This window comes from Rhinopithecus roxellana, chromosome 10, assembly GCF_007565055.1.
Source record: "Rhinopithecus roxellana isolate Shanxi Qingling chromosome 10, ASM756505v1, whole genome shotgun sequence".
Taxonomy (NCBI): Eukaryota; Metazoa; Chordata; class Mammalia; order Primates; family Cercopithecidae; genus Rhinopithecus; species Rhinopithecus roxellana.
The window spans coordinates 45,954,963-45,982,102 of record NC_044558.1 but is presented as its reverse complement, the minus strand read 5'-3'; the positions used below and the strand labels follow the sequence as shown (position 1 = coordinate 45,982,102).

General features: G+C 42.6%; 1 protein-coding gene and 1 long non-coding RNA gene across 9 annotated transcripts in view; both read left to right on the top strand.

Annotated features, from left to right (window-relative positions):
- The window catches only part of TBC1D30 (TBC1 domain family member 30), a 104,816-nt gene extending 97,001 nt beyond the window's left edge, over positions 1 to 7,815 (top strand). For 3 of the 8 annotated variants that reach the window (XM_030939278.1, XM_010386912.2, XM_030939279.1), the window contains one exon: positions 4,187 to 7,815. In XM_030939278.1, the coding sequence (XP_030795138.1) occupies positions 4,187 to 4,974 (788 nt within the window). In that variant the 3' untranslated portion in view covers positions 4,975 to 7,815. Of the gene's footprint in view, positions 1 to 132; positions 193 to 4,186 lie in introns of all 8 variants that reach the window. The other 5 variants (XM_030939276.1, XM_030939277.1, XM_030939275.1 and 2 more) reach the window with 4 other exon arrangements.
- A 5,222-nt stretch (positions 7,816 to 13,037) lies between these two features.
- The window catches only part of LOC104680823, a 98,228-nt gene continuing 84,125 nt past the window's right edge, over positions 13,038 to 27,140 (top strand). The window contains exons 1-2 of the long non-coding RNA XR_750512.2: positions 13,038 to 13,127; positions 25,518 to 25,639. This is a non-coding gene — a long non-coding RNA (uncharacterized LOC104680823). The remainder of the gene's footprint in view (positions 13,128 to 25,517; positions 25,640 to 27,140) is intronic.

Below are 27,140 nucleotides of genomic sequence, written 5' to 3'. Positions count from 1 at the left end.
CAACTTGTGAAATGAAGAACAAATAATCCTAGGAAGGCCTTGGAATTACTAACTGTAGCTCAGTATCTGTCAACACAGCTGGCTTGAGATAATAGCATATTTAGCATCTCATTTTAAATTTTATTTTATCAGGCTCTAAAGAAGAAAAAGACTGCAGGTTCTTTTTAGGCCCCAAGGACCAGGCAGTTGATGGTATCAAACACGTCTCTACTATGTGTGCTGTGGAGAAGGGTTTACAAATGATTAAAGTGTTGCAAAGCCATGCAGTCCTTGGACTTGAGAAATTTTGGAGCTTTTGCCCCATAAATTTTATGCATCTGAGTATGGAATTTAGCCATCTGCACACTAGTAAATTAAGCTATATACTAGTCATTTAGGTGATATTATAACAGATGTTGTGATCAGAGAAAATGGAAAAAAAAAAAAAACATTAAAAAGCCTGTGCTTTGCTGACGGCAAGTATCTTGGGAGTATACTAAAAAGAACACAATTATAATGCAATTGGAAATGCTCTTTTCCAAGGATTGCCAAGCTTTTTTCTTTTTAATTCCAAAAGTCCCAGTGAACAATCTGCTTTATTGTTTAATGTATGCTGATTTGGGAGTTGTTTATTCTTGCTTGAAATGAATATCCTAATGAAAATGATGCCTGTCCAGAATTAACCAAAATATAAATTTGACGTGTTTTTAAAGTGGCATGTGAGCATGTGACTGATCTTGCACAAAAACTGAATTTACCTTCCATTTATCAGAGAAGAATAGTTGACTTCTTGACGATTCTCACTTTATCCTGAATCTTTAAGAAACCAGTCACAAAATAAATGAACAATTTCACTTTAAGTTTCAAAAACATTGGCACATACATTTCCTAATTTTGTCCTTAAAACAAATCTATGAGGAAGGCAAGGACAGATAATCTCATCTTCTTCCAAATGGTGTGGAAATGGTGATTCAGGAAGGCTTAGCAATTGTCCAGGGTTATATAGCTATAGTGAGTGGTCAGGCCAGGGCTAGAACACAGGTGTTCTGAATCTTTGTACAGTCCCTTTTTAACTACACTGTACAAGTCTTTGGATGTGATGGTAAACAATTGCCCAGGGTGCTAAATTGACCCAGTGGCTTGTACCCTCATCAGGGATCAGCAAACTGTGATCTGTAGGCCAAATCCTGTTCACTACCTGTTTTTGTAAGTACAATTTTTTTGTTTGTTTGTTTGTTTTGAGATGGAGTCTTACTCTGTCATTCAGGTTGGAGTGCAGTAGTGCAATCTCAGCTCACTGTAACCTCCACTTCCCGGGTTCAAGCAATTCTTGTGCCTCAGCCTCCCAAGTAGCTGGGATTACAGGCATGCACCACCACGCCCGGCTAATTTTTGTATTTTTAGTGGAGTCAGGGTTTCACCATGTTGGCCAGGCTGATCTTGAACTTCTGACCTCAGGTGATCTGCCCACCTTGGCCTCCCAAAGTGCTGGGATTACAGGAGTGGGCCACTGCACCCAGCCTGTAAATACAGTTTTATTGGAACACAGGCATGCCCGTTTTTTTACAGGTTGTCTAAGGCTCCTTTCACACTACAGTAGCTAAAATATTTACAGTCTGGTCCTTTACAGGAAAAGTTTGCTGACCCTTTCTCTAGATCATGGTTGATGTGGTTATCTTGAAGGGAAAGATTGCCACTCAAAGGCAAATCTCTAGAGCATTGATTCTCGAAATTTAGTGTGCATACAGATCATTTGGGGATCTGCTAAAATATAGACTCTGTTTCAGTAGGTTTGGAATGGAGCTGAAATTATATGTTTCTAACAAGCCCATAGGCACTGCTGGTGCTGCTGCTTGGGGACTGTATTAGTCTGTTTTCACATTGCAAAGAGACATACTTGAGACTGGGCAATTTATAAGAGGCTTAATGAACTTACAGTTTCACATGGCTGGGGCGGCCTCACAATCATGGTGGAAGGTAAGGAGGAACAAGTCACATCTTACGTGGATGGCAGCAGGCAAAGAGAACTTGTGCAGGGAAACTCCTATTTTTGAAATCATCAGATCTTGTGAGACTTAGTCACTATCATGAGAACAGCATGGAAAAACCCACCCCCATGATTCAGTTATCTCTTACTGGGTCCCTCCTACAACACGTGGGAATTATGGGAGCTACAAGATGAGATTTGGGTGGGGACACAGCCAAACCATATCAGGGACCATGGTTTGAGCAGCATGGTTTTAGATGAGATGGTATACGATAGGATTAGCAGCACAGGGGGAGAGACTGAACTTAAACTAGAGGCAAAAAGACCTTAGCTTCTGAGACTTAATGGAAGGTGGTGAGGATGGCGGTTGAGGTATCAGCTTCTGAGGTTAGGGAGGATGGGAAATAGAGGCCTTTCAGACTTGATAGCTTTTGTTTTCATGGAGAAATTGGGGGAAAGTTGTTTGGTGGGAATAAGGTGGGGGTTGGGAGTAAATGAGAGGTTAAAGAAAGTAATGAAGATTTAGTTAAGTCATTGAAAGGAGTGAGACAGGGAAATGAAAAGATTGTTTGGCATTAAGGACCCAGTGAAATGAGAGGTCATGAATTTGAAGGGCTCAGTTTCAGAAAAGAGAATGTGGATTATGGATCCCAGGTTGGGGCTTTACTAGCAATGTGTGACAAAGAGACAGGGATGCCTATGAAGCAGTGATCTAAGCGGTCGGCCACGCATCTGGCAGGGTAGGGGTGTCAGTGAGCCGAAGGCACATGAGGGGTTATGAGGAGCCTGAGGAACAAGGAGCCAGAAGTCTCTATGGTTCATTACCACATATAGTTAGACTGAGAGCCTGAGAGCTGGAAGAGCCAAAGTGAGGAGTATTAGAATTAAATATTTTCACATAAGGTGGAGCTGGGTGATAAGGTTTAGGATGGAACTGGGGAGGCTGAGGAACTATGAGAATGTAATGGAGGGCCAGTCACAGTGACAGTCAAATAATTGGTGAGGTGGCAGGAATGTGGTGAAGAGGAGACAGTTATCAACATTTTCAGTTGATACTGGGGTATGACCAGTGGTAAATGACAACAGTAGAGAAGGGTGGAAGTTAGTTCAGCCAGATGACCTGGACATCAAGGAGGAAGGAAACTCACACACAGAGGGAGAGGCCTTCTCCCTACAACTTCTGTCTGCAGCTGCCATCCTGGGACCATGTGTGTTGAATGCTGCATTGGAAATAGGAGCCTGGTCATAGCCACAGGAGGTCAACAATAATGCCATTGACAGTGCCTTCTAGGAGAACAAAGCTTTTTTGTTTGTTTGTTTGTTTTGAGAAGGAGTCTTGCTGTATTGCCCGGCTGGAATGCAGTGGCACAATGTCGGCTCACTGCAACCTTCACCTCCTGGGTTCAAGCAGTCTACCGCCTCAGCCTCCCAAGTAGCTGGGCCTTCAGGTGCGCACCACCGCACCTGGCTAATTTTTGTATTTTTAGTAGAGACACGGTTTCACCATGTTGGCCAGGCTGGTCTTGAACTCCTGGCCTAAAGTGATCCTTCTGCCTTGGCCTCCCAAAGTGCTGGGAATTACAGGCATGAACCACGGCACCTAGCTGAGGACAAAGCTTTTGGTGCTTTTCAGTGTTCAATTGGCTTTCAAAGTCCATTGAGGACACAGGAGTGGTTTTTCATCTCTAGGGCTAGATGCTGGATAGCTGTGATTTCACTGCATTCTCACTACCTTTTTATTACTTCTGTCATTCTGCTGGATCTCACTTCATAATATGCAGTGTGTTCTTTTCCTACCTCTCAGAGGCTGACAGATGATAATCCATACGGTCATAGTGTTTGTTGTATTATTATTTTTTTAAATCTGCAAAGATTTTTCTAGGTACAGTACCTCTGAAGTTGCTACTCAGAGACAAGAGCTCTCTGTAAAAAAAACATTAGGGGGTCCAGGCCCTAATTAGGAATGAGGGGTCAGATGTTCCTTTTTGTATCATCACCCTGTGGTCCCTTCTTCTTTAAAGAAGAGAACATTGGTATTCCAGGCTCTTGGGTTGAATTCGGTTTCTGCTGTCTTCAGTCACATGCCTGTGCCCCTCCCTGGGGAATACGTGGGAAGGGATGTGGTGGGCCAGGCTGGGAGGACCTCCATGTGATTTCTGTTCCATGATGGATGTGTTTCTCTGTGATGCACTTCATACTACCTTTCAACATTTCTTTCAGACAAAGGGCCAGTGACCAGCATTCTCCCGTCTCAGGTAAACAGTTCTCCAGTTATAAACCACCTTCTTTTAGGAAAGAAGATGAAAATGACTAACAGAGCTGCCAAGAATGCTGTCATCCACATTCCTGGTCACACAGGAGGGAAAGTGTCTCCTGTCCCCTACGAAGACCTTAAGACAAAGCTCAACTCCCCGTGGCGAACTCACATCCGAGTCCACAAAAAGAACATGCCAAGGACCAAGAGTCATCCAGGCTGTGGGGACACCGTAGGGCTGATAGACGAGCAGAACGAGGCCAGCAAGACCAATGGGCTGGGGGCAGCAGAGGCGTTCCCCTCTAGTTGTACAGCGACAGTTGGAAGAGAAGGCAGCAGCCCCGAAGGCAGTACCGGGAGGACGATCGAGGGGCAGTCTCCGGAGCCGGTGTTCGGAGATGCTGATGTGGATGTGTCTGCGGTTCAGGTGAAGTTGGGGGCCCTGGAACTGAACCAGAGGGATGCCGCAGCTGAAACTGAACCCAGGGTGCGCCCACCCTGCCAGCGGCACTGCCCAGAGCCACCGAGTGCACCTGAAGAAAACAAAGCCACCAGCAAACCTCCCCAAGGCAGCAACTCAAAAACCCCCATCTTTAGCCCTTTCCCCAGCGTCAAGCCCCTACGGAAATCTGCTACTGCCAGGAACTTGGGATTATATGGCCCTACAGAAAGAACCCCGACTGTGCACTTTCCTCAAATGAGCAGGAGCTTCAGCAAACCCGGCATTGGAAACAGTGGCACTAAGAAACGATGATGTCTCCCCGAAACGTTGTATCTGGACTCACCTTTTCACAGTAGTATAAGGGCTGCAGCTGAATGGCTCTAAAAGAGTTTTATTTGTCCAGTGAAAATGAGTAGGTTCAGGGATGAGCAACAGCCCATAAAAAATGGGAACTGGAAGTTTTATAATAGGAGTTAGAAACAGGGCTGTTTTCCCATCTACTTGCTAACTGATGAAGTGGATTCTTGTGGCAAAATAAATATTGTGGTTTTATAGTGTGAAATTTTCCCAATTTTTCATTGTGAGCTATTTAAAAAAGACTATATATCTAGACTGTTAACTCTTGTCCATCCTTCTGTTCTGGGGGCCTTCAGAGTCCCTGTGACAGTGCCCCTAAACCTTCTAGTTCTCTGGGTATTACTAATATTCAAGCATGCACATACCAGCTTGCTAGGACAGAAACTGTAAAAAGTAAGTTTCTTCGTTACAAAAAACTTCCTGATTTTCCTTTTCATGGTTTATGGAGGGGATTGTGTCCTGTGAGATTTCCTACAGTACCAGTCTCAATTTTTTTTAAAAATTCTTATGCTAAATCATAGGAGAAAAATCTAGACAGCCTTTCTTTAACTGTCTATTTCTACCTGCAAAATGAAGAAAACCTTTCATCTCTTGAAATTTCGGTCGATAACCCAGCTGAAGATCTTATGCACAGGACACACTTGGCATATGCTTTAAGCAGTTGCTCCGGACAGCTTGCTCGCGCCACTGAGCTTTTCCTGAGGTCTGTGTTCTCCTCTCGAGGAGAGCTTTCATCCTCAGTGGTACGGATGACTTGATGGGCTCCACACAGAGCCTGGCCTGCATCCCCTACCACACAGCTCACTTACCCACCAGCTCTCGACTGCAGACGCACAAGGCCTCTGTTCAGAAGCCAGAACACAGCACCCGTGACTCTGTTACTTGAATTTTGTGCTTTTTGATTGGAGTCCTTTGTTGAGTACTTTGTTACTTGAACACTGCCTTTCTCTGGAGAAGGCCCCAGTGCTTTCTAGCTCCCTCTCACTCCTGCCCTTTCTAGCTCTCTCTAACCCAGCGGGTCAGGGATAGCACCTCTTGTCTCCACTATGCAGATGGGAACTCTGAGCCACACAGAGGTGAAGTAGCACTTCAGTTACTCAAGGTCAGTACTCCCGGTATTCCAAGTGACTTAGCCACATTTCCTTCAGTGCAATAGGCGGGTTTAATGCTCTTTGTACACAGATGCATTGGCTACATAACTTGTAAAAACCAAGACTGGGAAGCCATTCACTAAAATCCCTCCTGACTCAAAGGACCTGTCTCCAGATGGTACAGAGTCCCTTGATGGCGTTTTACAAAACCAGCTCTGACTTCCTTATCCTGAACAGGGAGTTTATCTTAAGAATGCTTCATGTACCTGTTATTTGGCTGAGCAAAAGGCTCACTCCTCAATCCCTTCTCCCCGCCGTCATTAGAGGAATAGACTCAGCCTTCATGTTTGTCTCTGGAAGACTATTGGCAATACTTTCAGGAATATTGTTGATGCAGCCAATATTGATTTGAGCAAATGGATTGTTAATTCTGAAACGAAAACTGTAATTGTAGAGCAGGCTTTTACTATGAGAGGTACTAATTTTTATAATAGAGAATGTGGTTGTGTGAACTTTTTTTGAACAGAAAACACACAATGACCTATACCGTGAGAAAAGCTATTTTATCCTCTTCGTGGTATTTTTACCCCCAAAGGAACTGAAGATGGAAAATATGACTAAGAAGTTATTACAGTTTTGGTCTTGAATTCTGTGCCATCTGAAGTTAGCATCCAGCTTCTTAAAAAGCAGCCACGCCCACAGCCTGCTTTTTGGGAAGGGTGTAGGTGGAGAGATGGGCTTATTTTGCATACCACCCTCAGGGCCCAGAGACCCACTGCATTTTCCAGAGTTAAGCAAATGACACCATTTTCTTCCATCAGCTAAACTTTACAGATAAGAATGATTCCACCTCATATCCTTTTCTTTGCCCCTTCCCAAATGAGTCAGAATAGTTGTGTTCCCCTTGAGGGATGTCTCACTTGAATGGAGAATTGTTCTTTCCTCTCTTGAATCAGCTCACTAGCTCCCTGATGGTCTGGGTTCAAGGAGTTGGTTAATGAGGTAGAGGCCACTTATTCAAGTCCTTGGGATTGCACCATTGCTGTCCACAAACAGTATCAACAACACATGCTGTGCCCTGTGAACACTCTCCTCTCACCTGTTTCCAGGGTTAGTCTTCCTGAGAAGGGGATGGATGAGATAACACACAGTTTGGGATACGTATCTGTTGAATGAATGAATAACTGAAAGGATAATAATAGTCCTCTGAGACAAAAATGGTCTTGTCAGATTTTTGAAAATCCAGCAGATTCCTGTTAAAGCACTCTGTGTACCAATAACATGCATGCATTGTACCAAGTAATCACAATGTGAATTGGTCAATTAATGAGCCTTGCCTACTTTAGAAAATCAAGAAACCTGCAGTAGCCTCTACCACACAGCATGTACAAAGACCAGTATGGACTTGCTCTCTTCCCTATGTATTGGACACTGTATGCAAACACCAGAAGTACTTAACAAGTAGTGGTTTCTTGATTTTTAGATATGTCTGTAGCCTTTTAGCACTTTTGCCGGGAATCAACTCATTTTGATGCCTCTGCACCTCAGTTCCTCTTACAAAAGCCTCCAGATGATCTAAATCTAGTTAGCAATGTCAGCCTATGGACTGCAACAGTTTGGGACATTGTATTCCTTTGTTTGTCTCTTGTTCTGAAGGATTGTATTGATCACAAAGTTATATGCATAAAGATTTTCATTGTTGTAACTTGTGCCATTGTCTGAGTGCATGCATGGAACACTGTTGTGACCGCCCCTTCTCCCTTCTTCCTTCAACCCCAACCCCAGACCCCACTTGGTCACATGAACCAGGGAAACAGCCCGATAAGCTCCATCTTCCCCAGTCTAATCACTGGGTTGCAGAGTGGCCTGTGACCTGCTCAGAATTTGCAGAATAGCTGGTTCCTGAATATGAGTAAGCACAGAGTTTACCTAAGAGAGTTTACCTAAAATTAACCTTTAGATCTACCATTTATTTTTGTCTTAATAAAATGAACAATAAGAATACAGTTTAGCTGCATGGCATTAAGGATTCTGTATGAACAGATGTATAGTTGCTACCATCTCCCCATATAAAATCTCTCTTTACAGCGTTTCTGAGCCACTTTCTTTGCTGCCTACAGCATTTGAGGCAGCATTTAAAATATATTGTTTTTCCTAATTAGAAAAGTAGCAGGTTTTAGAAAATTGGGAAAACAAAGAGCATAAGGAATCATCAATATTCTGTATAGATCTTTCCAGTACGTTTGTGTATGTGTGTACACGCCATTATCTACAAAAAAAGGTATTTTGAACGTGGTAGTTTAAGCTGTCTTTCTGGCAAATGCTCTTATACAATATGATTTTTAGTGACTAATATTCCTGCATGTGTTCATGCTGGAATTCACATAAGCAGTACCTTGTCAAATAGGAGGTTTCTGACTAGAGAGTAGTAGAGACAGTAACCTGTTACATGTATGTACATAGCCCGAATTATTTTCTTAGGATATGCGTATAGAAGTGGAGTTGAAGGGTCAGGAAATATGTCCATTTTTAAGACACATATATCTCCAAATTGCCATTCTTAAAGGTTGAAGTTATACAAGCAGTGAATTAGAATGCCTGCTTCTCTACATCCTGGAAGAGGCAGCAATCTCTTTCCTTTTTTTTTTCTTTTCTATGACTTCTAGTGTTGAAGTGCCAACAGAAGTGTTTTAGAAGCAGTGATAATGGACACTCATAACACCCATATCTCATTCCTGACTTTTAAAAGAAGCATTCGGTAAGATGTTGGCTGAGGTTTCTGGTAGGTGCCTATTATTAGGTTCAGAAAATTCCCTTTCATTGTTTGCTTGCTAAGAGTTTTTTTTCCATCAACAGGTACTGAATTTCATAAAAAGAACTTTAATTGTATCTTTTGAGAAGGGAATAGTGTTTGAGACTTCGTATCCTGAACTCAAAGAAATAGCCATTACTAGGTTTTGTCAAAGAATACCAGATATTTTAGAGTTAGAAGTTATGCAGTAAAAGCTTTATGTGCAACATGTTCATTGAAGTATTAAATGTACTAACGGAAACCTGAAAACAATGTAAACATCTGGGAATAGGGGAGATGTTTGGGTGAATTCTGATTCATCCCCAGGATGGAAATGTGAAGGCCAGTGAGTATTTGGGCCATTGAAGTGGGAGTTATCTGTTATCCACATCAGGCAGCTCAGAGTAAAGTCAGCAAGTCTACAGTCATAGAGCCATCAGGATACAGCGATGGATGGGAGGCCTTCTGGCTGAAGGCAGAACTGTGGGAGTGGTTCTTCCACAAAGGCAGCCAGTGCTCACCTGAATTGGGGCTGGTACTGTAGGTGTTGGGTCAGCTTCCATGCAGTTCCCTGCTGGCCATCTCCCAATGCTGAATGTCTGACTCAGTTCAGGCTGCTGTAACAAAGTACCATAGACTGAGGTAGCTTAAACAATGACATTTCTTTTTCACCGTTCTGGAGCTGCGAAGTCAAAGATCAAGATGTCTGCAAATTTGGTATCTGGTGAGGAAGGGGCCTCTTCCTGGTTTGCAGATGACTACCTTCTTGCTATGTCCTCACACGATGGAGAAAGGGAGTATGTTCTGATCTCTTCCTCTTCTGATAAGGGTGCTAACCTCATCATGAGGGTCCCATCCTCATGATGTCATCTAAACCTAATTACCTCCCAATGGCCCCACCTTCAAATACCATCACCTCGAAGGTTGCTTCCTTCCTGGTGGTTTGCTCTGGTCAGACCAAATGACCTCCTGCAAAGTGTCACTCGATCCCATTCTCTCCATCCCTTCCATCCCAGGCAATCTTTATCTGACTATGCCAACCTGTGCCCCAGGGGCTTCAAGAGTTGTTGTTTTAACATTAAAAAACCAGAAAGTTGACTGTTTCTTAGTGTTTACATTCTTGCTATAACAATTCTAGTTTGCCTTTAGGCAATGCTGATCACTGGGAAGGAGGTGGATCGATTCACCTATGGTACCAACAGTTTTTCTGGGAGGAAACTTCCTGATACCCCAACCTGGGAATCTCCCTATCCCTGGAGAGTCCAGGAATCTGTATTAAAACATGAAACAAAGCAAAAAATAAAAGAAAAAACCTCCCTTAGTAATTGTTTTCTTTTTGAGACAGGGTGGAGTGTACATAGCCCGAATTATTTTCTTAGGATATGCGTATAGAAGTGGAGTTGAAGGGTCAGGAAATATGTCCATTTTTAAGACACATATATCTCCAGGCTGGAGTGCAGTGGCACAATCTTGGCTCACTGCAACCTCCACCTCCTGTGTTCAAGCAATTCTCCTGCCTCAGTCTCCCAAGTAGCTGGGACTGCAAGTGTGTGCCACCATGCCTGGCTAATTTTTCTGTTTTTAGTCGAGATGGGGTTTCATCATGTCCACCAGGCTGGTCTTGAACTCCTGGCCTCAAGTAATCTGCCCGCCTTGGCCTCCCAAAGTGCTAGGATTACAGACGTGAGCCACTGTGCCTGGCCTTTCTTAGTAATTTTAACGTTGAACTAAGTTTAGCAACCACCAAACAAGTTGATTAGCCATATGTCACCTGATGACAGGGGTAACGATGGGGAAATATCACGGAGTGTGCTCACACAAACCTAGATGGTATAGCTTACTACACACCTGGGCTATATATGATGTGGCCTATTGCTCCTAGGCTACAAACCTGTGTAGCAAGTTACTGTGCTGAACACTGCAGTCAGTTGTAACACAATGGTAATTGTGTATCTAAACATATTAGAAAAGGCACAGTAAAAATACAGTATTCCAATCACCCAGGACCACCATAGCATATGAGGTCCATCGTTGACTGAAACGTGATGTGGCACATGACTGTATTAAAATAGTCTCCTAACTGGTCTCACTGCCATCCATTTTGGACCCTCCCCCTGCCCACCCCACCTCTCTGCTGCTCGGCTATACACTGCTGCCAGAATGATCTTTCTAAAATGAAAAACTCATTGGGCCATCCCTCTGGTCAAAATCCTTCTTCATTTTGTGGAGGGTAAAAGCTAAAATCCTTATCTTAGCGTGATTTGACCCATGGTTAATTTTCCGTCTTATTTTCCCACACCTTCCCCATTCATTACTTCGTGCGACCTATCCTCACCAGTACCATAACATTGACCATCTGTGGAGCTCCTTGAGCTCAGCACTATACCAGCTCCTTTGTGCTATCTCACTCATTCCTCTCAAGAGCTCTGTGAAGCTTACTGGCACTATATTACAGGTGATGAAGGTGAAGTGAGTAGTTACATCCTTGGCCACTTGGAAGGAGGTGGATGAATTCCCCTATATGACCAACACTTTTCTGGGAGGAAATTTCCTGATACCTCAACCTAGGAATCTCCCTATCCCTGGAGAGTTCAGGAATCTATATCAAAATGTGAAACAAAGCAAAAAACAAACAAACCTCCGTTAGTAATTTTTTTGTTTGTTTGTTTTTGTTTTTGACACAGGGTCTTGCTCTGTTGCCCAGGCTGCAGTGCAGTAGCACAATCTCAGCTCACTGCAAGCTGCTCACTGCAACCTATTGAACTGGTAAATAACTTCTGGATCCATCTGACACCAGAGCCTGAGCTCTTCTTTGCTACACTGTCTTATAACTTTGCCCATAACTCCAAGTTCCCTGAAGGCCCCCCACTCCCCTAATGCCCTCATACTGCTGTGTATTCATAAATCCTCGCTTCGAGCACCCTCCTTGCTCAAGTCTGCCTGGCAGATACCTACCTATCCTTTTAGTCTCATTGCACACATTAATGGGGTAAAATCCAATCTATACCATTATATGATTTGGGGCAAGAGTCTTAACATCTGAGACCTTCAATTTCCACATCTGTACAATGAGAATAATTTCAATCTCATAGGGTTTGTTGTGGACAACTGCTATCTTTGCTGCCTAGAATTTACTATGCTTTGGCAACACTGCCCTACTTTTGCTTGGGGAGCCAGCCCTCCTCCACCTCTGCCCAAGTACTTCCGGTGACAGGTGATGGCCCTGGAGGGAGCATAGGGCCTGAGCTCAGACATTCAGGACTCTTCCTCCCCCTTGCCATGGTATCTGACCCATGGATGAGCCACAGGCAAAGAAACTCAATTCCTAGGCTCTTGTTTTGAACTCTCAGGGAAGCAGACTCACTCGTTTCTACTGGATTTGGTCCTAAGCTGCTAAGGTTTGGGGAAAATTGGGTTACATATAGCTTATGTGATAAACTCCATAAATGGATACACAACAGAATTTAACCTGGAAGGAAAAAGCCCAGGAGCTGTTGCTGGCAGCCATCTTGTAACCATGAGGGGAGAGCTTGTTGGAGAAGAGTTAACACTGAGCAAGCAGAGCTGAGGAACAGAGAAACTAGGCTGCCTTCAGGGCCTGTGAGCTCTGGATCAGGCCATGCCTGAAGCCAATTTGTCTCATTCTATTTACTATATCAGCTAACATTCCAATTTTGGGGTTTAGCTAGTTTGGTCAGATTTTCTACCATTCATGTTGAAAATTAATTGGAACAGAGGTGTTGTGAAGATTACAGATGATAAGGGCAAAATGGTGGCTATATCAGTGCAGTAGTCAGGATTATTTTTGCTTTCCAGTGACTCAAACCTCTCCTAAACTGCTCTCTCAGTTTTGGCTCCGTCTTCCCGTCATAATAACAGATGGTGTAGAGAGGTGTAGAGAGGTGACAGAGTCAAGGAACATGGTTCTTATTTTCTGAAGATGGTTCTTTCCTCACGCCCTTTGAGTTCTTCTTTGGTCTTATATTCTCATCACAGAAGGAGAGGTGATTTTGAGTAAAAACTGTCTTTCACCAGTTTTGTCTACCATTCCGATTCCATCTGCGTTCCCGGAGGAGTCCTGTTGAGGACAGAGTGACTGTGAGCAAAACATGAAGAGCTGTGTCACCAAGTTCCACAAAATTTGGGAGTCCAAGCAGCATATTTGTGGGATTTGTCTGACAGAACACAGTGGAAACAGAGCATGGCATTCACTCCACCTCCCCCAGGTGACCGGCAGCTTTCTCACAGAGGAGGGGCTCTAGTGTATCCCTCATGGCATCTGCGGGGAAGCAGCAGGGCTGGGTGAGAAAGTGGGTCTCAAGGGACCTGCGGTGTTCAGCAGAGCCGTGGGAGGACCTGCTGGGAGCACACTTGTTTAGGACACATGAGAGTCGCCCCATGAAGATTTCAAGAAAACCTTGCCCAGTTAAGGGGATGGGAGGACTTTATAGGTCCTGTTTCAAAATATGTCTGTGAGAACAGTGTTGAGTCATTGTTGCTACAGGAACCCTATCTGAACCAAGAGGTTGCTAAGGTCTGGGGAAGGTTGAGCTACATATAACTTACGTGATGAACTCCACAAATGTCTATGCAACAGAATTTAACAGATGGTGAAAAGCATAAAGATTTTTGTTGCATGTACAGCTATGGAGCAGAATTTCTAGTACATTAAAAAGTGCTTCTATCACAATAATAAACATTACTCAGTGGCAATCCTAGGCATCATGTAGCTCAAGGATATTCAAAGGTTTTTAAGAAGCCAAACATTATAAAATTATTGTTTAGACTTTCATTTTAATTAGATAATATTTGCACATGGTGAAAATTTAAGATGTGCAAAAGCACATAGGAAAACTAGGTCTCCCTCTACTTGTTGACCCTGTCCACCCAAAGCCTCTACCCACAGGAAACTATTGTTACTCCTTTCTTTTGTATCCTTTCAGAGATGTTTTATGCATATTCAAGCACATTCTCACACACACACTTTTGTAAGCAGTAGCACAATAACCTTCTGAACTTTCCTTTTTCACTATGTACCATGGAGATCGTTCCAGAACAGTGCAAGTAGAGCCACCTCGTTCTTTTTTACTGCTGCATAGATTTCCATCTCAGGTCTGTGCACAATACATTTATTCTCTAATCTATTATTAGATTATTTGTTTGCTTCCAATTTCATATCTATGGAATATGTATATCCTAGTACATATGATGTAATACTACAAATGAGCAAGTTAGCTAAGGAATAAATTCTAAGATATGGAATTACTTGTCAACATTGCTCATTTAAAATTTTGATACATGTTGCCAAATTGCTCTCCATAGATGTTCCATAAGTTTCTACTGCCATCAGCAATGTATGGAAGTGCCCAGTTCCTCCTACCCCCCACATCACTATCTTATCAAACTTTTTGATCTTTTCTGATTGGGTGAGTACTTAATGTATATTTGAAAAATATGCATAAGGTTGACATATATTTAAAAGTTATTTATATGTCCTTTGTTCATAGCCTTTGCTCATTTTTGCTCTTTTTTTCTTACTGATTTTTTTTTTTTTTTTTTTTTGAGATGGAGTCTCACTCTGTCGCCCAGGCTGAAGTGCAGTAGCGTGATCTCGGCTCACCACAACCTCTGCCTCCTAGGTTCAAGCGATTCTCCTGCCTCAGCCTCCTGAGTAGCTGGGATTACAGGCATGCGCCACCACCCCAGCTAATTTTGTATTTTTAGTAGAGACGGGGTTTCTCCATGTTGGTCAGGCTGGTCTTGAACTCCCGACCTCAGGTGATCCACCTGCCTTGGCCTCCCAAAGTGCTGGGATTACAGGTGTGGGCCACTGCACCCGGTGCAAAGTGTTTCCAATAAATGAGGATACTCCACCCCTTGCTCTCCAAAAGCTTCTCTTCAATTTGGGTTTTGGTGCCCGCAATTTAGTCTTGACTGATACAATAACGTTTCAAATTTCTAGAAATAGTTGGGGGAGGGGAAGACTAGCCTGTGTTGTAGAGCTTTGAGGAGAGAAAAACAGCTTTGCACCTGATGCCTCTCCCTGAGAAAGTAGTCAGCCCCAGAGAGTCCCAGTTCCACCTTCTTTTGAAATTATTTTAGAGGTAATCTCTGGATCCCCTCCAGGAGGGACTGTCCATCCCCAGCAGGTGCAGAGAATGAACCACTGCTTAAGTTTGCCTGGTAAATGGTTTAAAGTGTCACTGCTAGACATGGTGGCTGTGATGTCACTACCGTGTGTATCTTGAAAAGTCAGTAAAGAATAAGTAAAACATTTGAAGAGGTTCTTATTCAGCAACAATATTTGTTTAAAGGTTTGCCAAAAACACAAAACAAAGTCTTAAACCCCAAACCTTTAATAGTATAAAAATAACAAGGCTTAAGTCATAAACACTGGATTTCCAGAATTTAAAAAGATAATTTTTGAAAAAGGAATTACATCAAGAAAAGATTTTATTTTTTTGAATTGACTCTCTTCTAAAACAAATAAAAAAAAACAAGAAAAGCAATAACAAAAAATAGTTGCTAATCATCAATCCAGAGAAATGGATGGATTCCAATATTTTATTCACAAACAAGCTTCATTCCAAACGGCAGAACAACAGGGGTCTGGCCTTCTGCATGGCTCAGGCCTGAGTTTCTGAACCAGAGGTTATATGGCGAGGCTGAGATTAAGGGTTTTCCTGTCTCATTTAATCAGGGCATAGTCACAGTTGCACCAGCAGTTGTTTTCATGTTCAATTCTGTTGGCTTTGTAGTCTAGGAAAATTCTCCCACCTCTAACAATGAGCTGACTTGGTACTTGAGACTCTGCCGTGCTGATATATTGACACCAGAAAATCTGGACACTGCTCTGGGGTTCTTTCATAAAGTCCAAGAGGTCATACTATTTTCACAGCAACACCAGGGCGTGATTTGCCTTTTTCACTCACATTTTCTCACAAATATACAAGGAGGTTTTCAGAGGCTGCATAATGTGTGATATCACAACAGATTGAATGCAGGAGTAGATAGGAGAACCCAGCTGTCTTCTATTAAACCAGACATGAAAGAGATTTGCAAAAATGTAAAGCAATGCTGCCCTTTGGCCAAATATTTTTGTTTTGGAAAATGTGGTTATTTTTCATAGAATCTTATTTATGATAAAGTATTTATTGTATTTTTAAAATAATTAAAATATTTTGACTTGACTTATAATACACTAAATAAAAGATATCATGTATAAGCTCTTTAGGGTCCTCATAATTTTTAAGAGCTTATGTGAAATTTAAAGTTTGTCTAAAGAGGTTCAGAGACCACAAATTTTGAGAATTATGGGTCTATGGGATAGTGAAGGAAGATAAACACAAAATAACAATTAATATTTATTGAGTGCTTCCTGTTTGACAGGCACTGTGCTAACAGCCTTACATGGATTGCCTCCTTTAATTCTTGTAACCTCCCCTCAGAGTAAGTACCAGTATTTCTTCTTTTATTTTTAAGAGACAGGGTCTCACTTTGTCACCCAGGCTGAAGTGCAGTGGCACAATCATAGCTCATAACTCAATCATAGCTCAACGTAATCTTGAACTCCTAGGCCTGCCTCGGCCTCCCAAAATGCTGGGAATACAGGCGCATGCCGCCATGCCCGGCTTTAGTGTTCCTTCTTCTGCAATAGATGAGGAAACTGGAACTTGGAGAGGATGTCACTTTCTCAAGATCATAGAGCCAGAGAGTGGCAGAGGATGGAATTGAACCTGGGAGTGCGGCTGTAGCTCCCTTATTTTTTTTTTTTTTTTTTTTTTTTTGAGACAGAGTCTCACTCTGCCGCCCAGACAGGAGTGCAGTGGCGCGATCTCGGCTCACTGCAACCTCCGCCTCCTGGGTTCATGCCATTCTCCTGTCTCAGCCTCCTGAGTAGCTGGGACTACAGGCGCCCGCCACCACGCCTGGCTAATTTTTTGTATTCTTTGGTAGAGGCGGGGTTTCACTGTGTTAGCCAGGATGGTCTCGATCTCCTGACCTCGTAATCCGCCCGCCTCGGCTTCCCAAAGTGCTGGGATTACAGGCGTGAGCCACCGTGCCCGGCCAGCTCCCTTATTCTTAACCACTTGGTGGTAGTCCCTCTAAAAGCGTGTCCCCCCACCCCTTAACCCGCTGTACTAATGTGATGTAATGGAAGATTGTGATCTGGGAGGCAACGGGAGAGGATATTGTACTACAGGCACTCAGAAGATCTTTCCCTTTCAGAGTCGGGGTTGGACTGGAGCAACTGCTTGGCCTCTCATGGTATGTGGACACCACATGGGCAACTAGATCCTAAAATACAGTGACCCACGCTGGTGTCCCTCCTCTTTTAAGTTGCTTTGGGAACAAAAAGGCCATGATTATTAAAAAGTCATAGTTTTGCAGGAAATGAAAGCCAACACCCATTAACAGGGGTACAGCTAATGGGCATGGTGTGTGAAAGAGGCAAGGGCTGCTTGGCATTGTTTTTCACTCTTAGAAAAGCTGAAAAGGACCTCAGAACAATGGTATGTTTTAGCCTAAAGAGAAAAAAAAGTGTGCTTCTAATCTGAGGGGAAAATGATGGTGTGTTAAAGAATATGAATTAGTGGATGCTAAAGAGGTCTGTTATTACTCACAAGGACTAATATTCACACAGAATTGAATTTGACTAGGCCAGCAGAAAAACTTCCAAATATTCCTTTCTGTCCAATGCAGGGATCAGGCATTATTGCCCCAAGGCAGATTAGCCTTAATTGGTCATACATTTGCAAAAATCAGCATAATGCCTTTCCATTTCTTCTATTATCTTAACTAATTGCTTTACATTGGCTCTCCTATTGTCTTATCTTTCTTGCCAATAGCACTTGATGGCCCAATGAAAGGCACTTGACTTCCCTAACAGTATGCAAACTTCATTAGCCTTGGTTCTTTAAAGCTGTTAGGCTACGTTTTCGGGTCAAAAGTCTGGGATAGTGTCAAGGGATGGATGGACTGTCAGAGACACCATGGGTTTGCTCCTTGGCTTCCTTAGTTAACACACTGTGTTTTGCCACGTGAGGAGAGAACTGACAAGGTATTTGGGAACTGAAAAATCGTAGTTACAACTGAGTTCACAAAACTCTGCACTGGAGTTGGACACGACCTTACTGGCTTCTCCTGGTAGACGACCTGTGCTCCCCAAGGTCTCCCAAAGGCATGACGAACTACTCAACTCGGTGTCATCCCAATTCTCCAGTGAGCCATGACATCATTTTATTGACACTAAGAGCAACGTTCTCAGGCCAGGACAGCACTCTGGAGTTTCACAGACCAGAAAAGTCACATTCCTTCCCTCACAGGAGTTTAAAGTCCCGCAGGGAAAGGTAGATGGGTGAAGGAAAGGCAAACACCAAATGGTAAGTGCACACTTGGGAGCTTCCTTTTCTTTGAGATAAGAAGGAAGGCTGAAGAAACAGAAATGTTGAGAAGCTGGTGTGGGGAAGTACAGCAGGTAGAAGTGGGAGAGAGTGAAGGAATCTCTACTCCAGTTGAACAGGAGATGGGAGTTTGGGCTGTAAGTGAAGGAGGTAGGGGGAAATTGCGCTGCAGGAAAGTGAAAGAGAGGTGAAATGAAATAAACGCGGTGGGCGTTGGAAATTTAAATCGGATCTTAAAAAAATACTCCTGCCCCCTGGCTTACGAAAAAAATGAACATAGGTAAGCCTTATCTAAATAACCATCTTCCTTCCATTTCATTTGTTCCAGTTTATGTTTGGAGGATTTGTATGTGATCAGATAGTTAATAAACAGGTGAAATATGAGTACAAAGAGAAAGAGATGCAGTTCCTGTAAAATCTAAGATAAAAGCTTTGGAAAGCCTCGATAAAACTGAGTTATCAAAAAAGCGTCATTGAATAAAAGGTGAGAGAGACAACTGTAAGAAAAAAAAATCATAAAAATCAGTGGAGGCAATTTTGTTTCAAAAGTGTCTTTAAGGTTCTCACCATATCGTAAGTAAATGCTGGACACTGTAATGATGTACAATGGTTTGATTTGTGCAACAGAGACTAGCAGCAACTTGGTGAATCTGCATTCAGGAAAGAGACCCTGGCCCTGCATCGCATGATTGGTGAATAAACGCATAGTTAGATGTGTGTTTTAGGTTAAAGTCTTTAGTGAACTCTGCATGTATCATTTTAATGATTCTCTGTTCTGGCTTTTCTGGTTTTTCAACCAGTTCCCTGTCAGGTGTGGTTGGATAAGAGGTATAAAGGGAGAGTAAAAAGGCTTGGGGTTTTATTGTTTTCTTCCCCTTCACTTGAAGTGAGCAGGCATGTGATTATTTCATCTGACCACTAGATGCCACTATTGCTTCATGGAAATATTTTCCAGCCGCTTTGGCTCTAGTAATTTACGCTGGACATTTTACTCTTAACTGAGTGCTTGCCTGAGGAAGGACGGAATGGATCCCATTGTTACCTCCTTCACCTGTGCTCAAATCTAGCAAAGTTTAAAAAGTATATAGACATGGCATTTGAATAAGGGGCACCAGGTACAGAGTTCCCAGCCAAGGATCATTATTTCCTGAAGAATGACTTTGAAAACGGCTTCTTTTTATTTTATTTTATTTTTTCATTTTTTGAGACGGAGTCTTGCTCTGTCACCCAGGCTGGAGTGCAGTGGCGTGATCTCGGCTCACTGCAACCTCTGCCTCCCGGGTTCAAGCAATTCTCCTGCCTCAGCCTCCCAAGTAGCTGGGATTACAGGCGAGTGCCACCACGCCCAGATAATTTTTGGATTTTTAGTAGAGACAGGGTTTCACTGTGTTGGCCAGTCTGGCCTCAAACTCCTGACCTCAAGTGTTCCGCCCGCCTTGACCTCCCAAAGTGCTGGGATCACAGGTATGAGCCACCTCACCCGGCCCAGCTTCCTTTTAAAGTAAGTAGAGTGACTTATTTTAAGTAAGGGCAAATAAATGTTCTGTCTGATTTAGGGCATACACACTACCTTGTGTCTAGTGCAGGCCACTCTGTCATAACAAGCCCGACCAGGTGGCTATCCCTGGCTGCACAAAGGGTAAATCTGCTACTGAAGCCCAGCACCCCTTTCCAGTGTGAGCCCCTACTCTATATGCTGAGGAATTCCTCAGGTCAGTAAAGTCACCTTCTGAGGAATTCCTCAACATATAGAGCAGGGGCTCACATTGAGGAGGGAGGAGGGCCAGCCCTACAGTGTCCTGAGCTGGCTATGGAGATCCCCTCTATAGACCCTGACATGTTTCAGGGACCTCAGAACTGAAAGAGCTCTTGGAGGTCAGCTGCTTCAGTCTCCCACTTACTGCAAGCAACCCTTTGGTAACATCCTTGGTACAGGAGTGCTCACCTGCTGGAATACTCTCTGTACTAAGATCCCTACTTGGTTGGGCATTTCATTTTCTTGTGGGGCAGCACTGTTAGAAAGCATATTCTATATTAAGCCAAAATCTGCCTCCCTTCAACTTCCCTTAATCATTTCTCATGATTTCCAGACTCCTCATCAATTCAGGAGATAAGAAGAAAGGATGAAGGATTGATTTGGGATAATTCAGTCCTTATTTATTGAACAGCTTTAGGGCCAAGGCCCTGTACTAAGCAATCCAGAGCATCTGCTGGAGACAGTTGGGATTGTCAGTGTTCTTACTGTGTCTTTCCTGGAATGAGACATAACATTCCAGGTGAGGTCCAATTCATGCAGGTATAGGAACCATTACTGCAGTCGATCTGGAAGCTTCCATCGAGTAAGATTATGTTAACTTTTTATACACTATAACAATACTGGTCCATTTGCAGTTGAGGTAGATTTAAATTCTCAAGTCTTTTTTTTTTTTTCCCCTCAGGATCAGTGTCAAGCAATTTTTTTCCCATTGTGTACTGCTTATTTTTATTTTTATTTTTGGAGACAGGGTCTCACTTTGACATCCAGACTGCAGTATAGTGGTGCCAACCTGGCTTACTGCAGTCTCCACCTCCCAGGGTCAAGCAATCCTCCAGCGAAATGTTTCTGAGAATCCACTTATCTGTTGTGAGCTAGAACTATATCACACATCTCTTTTCTTACAAAGACATTGACTGGTTCCAAGTCTGGTTTTGTTTTTGCCTTGCTACAACAACCCATGAATGTCACACTGGCCAGCTAAATACTAACCTATATCACTGGAAGAAATAACCAAGTCAAGTGGCTCCAAGAACTCAGTAAATGTTGGGCAAAACCCTTGAAATTAACTGAATAATTAATATATTGTCTGACAAAATACTAGATTATTAAATATTAGCCATTATGTGTTTAAAAGAGTTTGTTGTGATGAAATTTAGAGTTAGAAATAGCTCCCCCAAGTTTTGGTCCTGAGCTACTCATTTTGGTAAATGATGAGATTAATATCATTAGGCAATGTAATTACTGTATTTCAGATATTAGTCATCTGTGTCAGTTTGATATTTCTACATATATATGCCCTATTCATATTATACCTAAGCTTCCAGTTTATTTAATTAAGTTGTGACCATCATAAGTAGGACAACAGATATTAAATGAAGATGAGAATCTGAACCACAAGAATTGTATGTGATAAATTAATGGGCAATATAGTGCAGTGATGAAAGAGATATTTACATTGCAGGCTGCATTTGGAATGCAAATAGTTTGATTATACATTTCCTGGAAAAGTCTCTAAGAGGAATCTAGAATTTGAGGGAAACTTTTGACTCAGATTTTGTTCATAGAGACTGTTTTTTACTCAGCTTATAGGATATGACACACACTTGGTTTTCCTTCTACCTCACTGATTCCTGCTTTTCAATCTCCTTTGCTGGTATTATATCAAATTTAGCCTAAAGCTGCCTCCTTACATATTTTAAGTTTGGCCTACAGTTTCTCTGTACCTTGTGAACTATAACAAGTGGAGGTGTAAACAGACCCATATCCTACACTTGTGCCAATCACCGAGTCTTGGCCAATAAGATGTAGCCAACTGTTCAAACCATGTTCAAATAAGGAAATGCTGAGCCGTAACCAATCCAGCTGTTTTTGTACATCACTTCCGTTATCTATACGTCACTTTCCTTTTTCTATCCATAAATCTTCTTCCCCTATATGGCTGCGCTGAAATCTCAGAGTCTATTCTGGCTCAGAAGGCTGCCTGGTTCACGAATCATTCATTGCTCAGTTAAACTCCATTACATTTAATTCAGCTGAAGTTTTTATCACTGGTTTCTCCTTTTCTTCCCATCCATTTAATACTGAGGTGCTTCGGGGCTCAGCCCTAGCCCCTCTTTATCTGTATCTACTCCCTTGCTGACCTGTTCCAGGTTCATGTCTTTAAATACCATCTTTATGCCAACAAGTCCCAAATGTGTGCCTTCAGTGCAGAACTCCCTCTGAGTTCCAGACGTAAGAACATTCAAATATGAACTCCTGATCTTCCTTCTAAACCTGCCCCACCCCTCAGCTTTTTCATCTCAGTTGATGATAACTAAGCATAGCAGTTTATTAGGTCAGAAAAGTGACAAGGGACTCGCAGAGACTTGTGTGGAGTTTGAGTTTTCTCTGAACAAGATAAGGAGACAGAGAGTTTTGAGCAAGAAGTGGAATTATCTGGCATATTTTAAAAGGCTCATTCTGGCTGCTTTGCAGAGAGCAGACAGTGGAGGCACAAAGATATATCAAGAGAGACCAGTTAGGAGGCTGCTGCACAACCCAGGTGTGAGATCATGACGACTTGGATCAGGGTAGTAGTAGTGGTAAGAAGTGGTCAGATTCTGGATGTGTTTTCAAGGTAGAGTTAATAGGATTTCTTGGCAGGATGCAGGATGTGAAAGAAAAAGAAGTCAGGGATGATTCCAAGACTTTTAGTTTGAGCAACTAGAAGAGTGGTGGTGTTACCTTCAACTGAGATGGGGAAGATTGCATAGTGAGTTTGGGATGTCCACTATATATTGAAGCAAAATGTTTGAATGGGAATTTGAACATTTTAGTCCATTTGAAGTTCAAAAGAGAGGTCTGGACTGGATATGTAAAATTGGGAATCATTGCCTTATAGATAGTATTTAAAACCTCAGACTGGAAGAGATCACTAAGGTCTTAGACACTTACAGTAAAGAGAATTTCCTATAGACCTAGAGCATTGGTTCTCAACCAGAGGTGCTTCCCCTGGGGATATTTGAAAATGTCTAGAAACATTTTTGGTTGTGGGGAGTCGTTGCTACTGGGACCTACTGGACAGAGAGCAGGGATGCTACTATATATATCTATCCTATAATGCCTAGGACAGCCCCCAACAACAAAGAATTATCTGGCCAAAAAGTCAGTAGTGTCAAAGTTGAGAAACCCTTGTATAGATGGAAAAGACCAAGGACAAAGCCTGGGACACTGCAATATTTAAGAGGTAGAGAGGAAGAGGAGGAACCAGCAAAGGATACAGAAGAGTAATCAGGCAAATAGGAGGAAACTAAAAGTTGTAGATCCTGGAAGGCAAGTAAAGAAGGTTTATCAACAAGTAGGTGTGTCGAATGCTGCTGATTAGGGGCATGGTGTCAGTTGCCTGTAGTTCCAGCTACTGGTGAGGCTGAGGCAGGAGGATCACTTGAGCTCCAGAGTTCAAGGCCAGCCTGGGCACCTAGTGAGATGATGTCTCCAAAAAAAAAAAAAAAAAAAAAAAAAAAAAAAAAAAAAGCTACTAAGTCAAATTGGACGATAACTGAGAATTATTTGTTGTATTTGTCAACATGCATGTCATTTATGATCTTGAGAAAAACAGTTTCAGTGTATGTGTTGGGTGGAAGGAAAGGGAGATTGCAGACAACTAGTACGTAAAAGTTTTGGGAGAGGTTTTGCTGCAAAGGAAAACAAAGAAATGGGGCAGTGGCTGGTCAGAGGTAAGTATCAGAGAGTTGGGCATGAGTTTAGAATGCTGACTGTCAGACCATCAAGGGCCTTTGAATCAAGGACAAGGCAGATCCAGGTTGAAATGATTCTGGACACAGATCTAGAATGAGAAGAAGGTCTAGAAATTAATTATGTTTTTGGGTGACAGCTTCATGGGTCAGAGGCAGGTCTGATGACTGGGGCCAATTGTACCAGACGGTTCTAAGACACACTGTTCTTTATATTCTATTCTTTTCTGTCCAAATAAAGGACTGGAACTGGCATATGAATTCTTCGCAATAACTCAGTACAAGATTCCCTGCTGTCTCTGACTTCTAGGGGTAGGTTTATTCTTATTTCATGTGGCTCCAAGGGTGTAGGTAAGTTTCAGGGCTCTCTCTGTCTGGACGATTGCAGCAGTCACTTATCTGACTGCAGCTTGCTGCCTTTCATTCCCTTCTCTATTTCCAGAGTGATCTTTCTAAATGCAAATCTGAGTCTATCATTCCCCATCTAAAAACTGTGTATAGCTTCCTGTCCTAATCAAGATAAAATTTAGGCTCCCTTGTGTGGCATACAATATTATCTCAGATTTAGTTTTCCCTGTGTTTTCCAGGCTTGTGTCCAGCTTTTTTTTTTTTTTTTTTTTTTGAGGCGGAGTCTCGCTCTGTCGCCCGGACTGGAGTGCAGTGGCCAGATCTCAGCTCACTGCAAGCTCCGCCTCCCGGGTTTACGCCATTCTCCTGCCTCAGCCTCCCGAGTAGCTGGGACTACAGGCGCCCGCCACCTCGCCCGGCTAGTTTTTGTATTTTTAGTAGAGACGGGGTTTCACCGTGTTAGCCAGGATGGTCTCGATCTCCTGACCTCGTGATCTGCCCGTCTCGGCCTCCCAAAGTGCTGGGATTACAGGCTTGAGCCACCGCGCCCGGCCTGTGTACAGCTTTTCTGTGCCTTGCAGTGGATGTTGGACTTCTCCACATTCATGGTTCCATGTACTCACCATGCAGAGGCAGACCTCCAAACCTGTGCTTAACTTGTTTACCCTTCTATAACACCCTATCTACTTTTCTGTGTTTGGTTAACTCCTGCTCATTGTTCAAGACTAATTTCCTTTAGGAAGTGGTATACGTTAGAATTCAATGTGGTTACAAGTGACAAAAAATAACAGTGGCTCTGTTGCTGCCCTGGAGTAAACATGAGAAAGAAAAGGATATTCTGGGGTCCATGGAGAGGAACGTCAGATGCCTCTCTGAATGGGCACCAGGCCCATTTTAACCATTTTTAAGTGCACAGTCCTGTGATGTTAAGTCATTTGCATTGTTGTGCTTTCCTGGTACTTCTTGAGCTCTTTTTATCTGTAGACGTTGGTCCTCCCTGAATTCAAGATAATCATCTTCTAGCATATCTTGACTTTTTTAGGCCACTTTCATTGTATGTGTCAGAGTGTGTGTGTGTGTTTTAACCAGCATATCAAATCGTTAGTCTACCTTCTGAGGAGAGTGCAGCAATGTGGGTTCTAGTGGTTTCTTTCTTCTTATTCTCCTAGGCTGCTTCAGAATTTAAGTGTTTGGTTTAATAAGGTTAAGGAACTGGTTATTATTTATTTATTTTTTTGGAGAGAAGTCAGCAAAATGCTCTGTGGATAAACCAAGAACTTAGTATGCAAAGGGCTTTCGGTAGCCTGGGCACACAACCCGAGCACACATGGTATGAGTGAGTGTCCACATACAAGCATGCCCTTGCTTTCCTAGGTCACCTGTGGACAAAGAAACATCATCTTTCAACAGAGGATCATTCCTCCGTTTGATGATACGTGCATCCTGGCATCTGGAATTCAGTTGACTATTCTGTCTTAGAGCCAAGAATCTAGAAAGTGAGTGGAAACATCAGATGTGAGTCAATATTTCACAATGTCGTTGAAGAGAACATATCAACACTCAGTTAACAAGCAGCAGCCCTGTGCGGACGATGACGAAGGCTGGACACATATGAGGGTGTGAATGTGGAAGAGGGCTGGGGCTAGGGACTTTTATAAGAATGTTTCCATACTTAGCTCAGTGCTGGCCACATGTTTAAGCAGGACATTTCCTTACTGAGAGTCCAGTTGGAATTGATTTTCCATTAACTATTTATTTTGATCTTTGATTTTCTCCATTTTAATAGGTTGTTAGCAAAATCAGCTTAATGCTGGTCATATACATTGATTAACTGTTTCATTGATCATACAAACACAACCACTAAATACTGTGTGTTACAGAGATAATTATTGTAACTATATTCATACTAGAGGGATAGACCAACAATATGCTGGGAAGGAAGTTTTTTTCTTCTTTTTAAAAGAAGTAAATTTGATACTCAAGAGGTAGTGTGGTGGACTTAGAATGCCCCTTCCTACTTTGCTCATCCTTCAAGGTCTGAATGAAACATGACCTCCTTTCCAAAGCCTTGCACAGTCTTCCCAGGCCCCATCATGGTTCCTTCCTCAGCTTGTGCGTGTTCTCATAGCACTGCAAAGAGCTGCATATTTACCCGAGGCAGGAAAGTGACCCTTATTTATCTTTTGCATATAATACAAGTCCAGTATATTCTGACTAGTTTTTTGTTTTTGTTTTTCTTTTGTTTGTTGTTGTTGTTTCTTGAGACAGGGTCTTGCCCAGGCTAGAGTGCAATGGCGTGGTCATAGCTCATTGCAACGTGGAACTCCTGGCTCAAGCAATCCGTCCACTTCAGTGTCCCTAAGGGCTGGGATCATAGGTGTGAGCCACCATGTCTGGCCCTTGATTTGGTTTTAATTTTGATCTTCAAAAAGTAAAAAGAATGTTTATAGTTTTTGCTAATTTTACAAGTAACCAGGATCGCTGGATTGGGATTAGACAATAAAGTAGAACATGCAGTCACCTTCAGCCTATCACTTACAGACAACCATTATGAATATTTTGGGATATTTATCTCCAGATGTCTCTGTCTCATATATGTATGTATATATTTATTTATATTTATAAACTTAGAGGTAGAGATTATTCTTTCTTTTCTTTCTTTTTTTTGACAGAGTCTTGCTCCGTCACTCAGACTGGAGTGCAGCGGTGCAATCTCAGCTTACTGCTCACTGCAATCTCCACCTCTCAAGTTCAAGTGATTCTCCTTCCTCAGACTCCCGAGTAGCTGGGACTGCAGGTGTACACAAGTTTGCCCTTGCTTTGCTAGGTCACCTGTGGAGAAAGAAACATCATCACTGCGCCTGACTAATTTTTGTATTTTTTTAGTAGAGATGGGGTTTCACCATGTCGGCCAGGCAGGTCTCAAACTCCTGATCTCAAGTGATCCACCCACCTTGGCTTCCCAAAGTGTTGGGATTATAGGCATGAGCCACCATG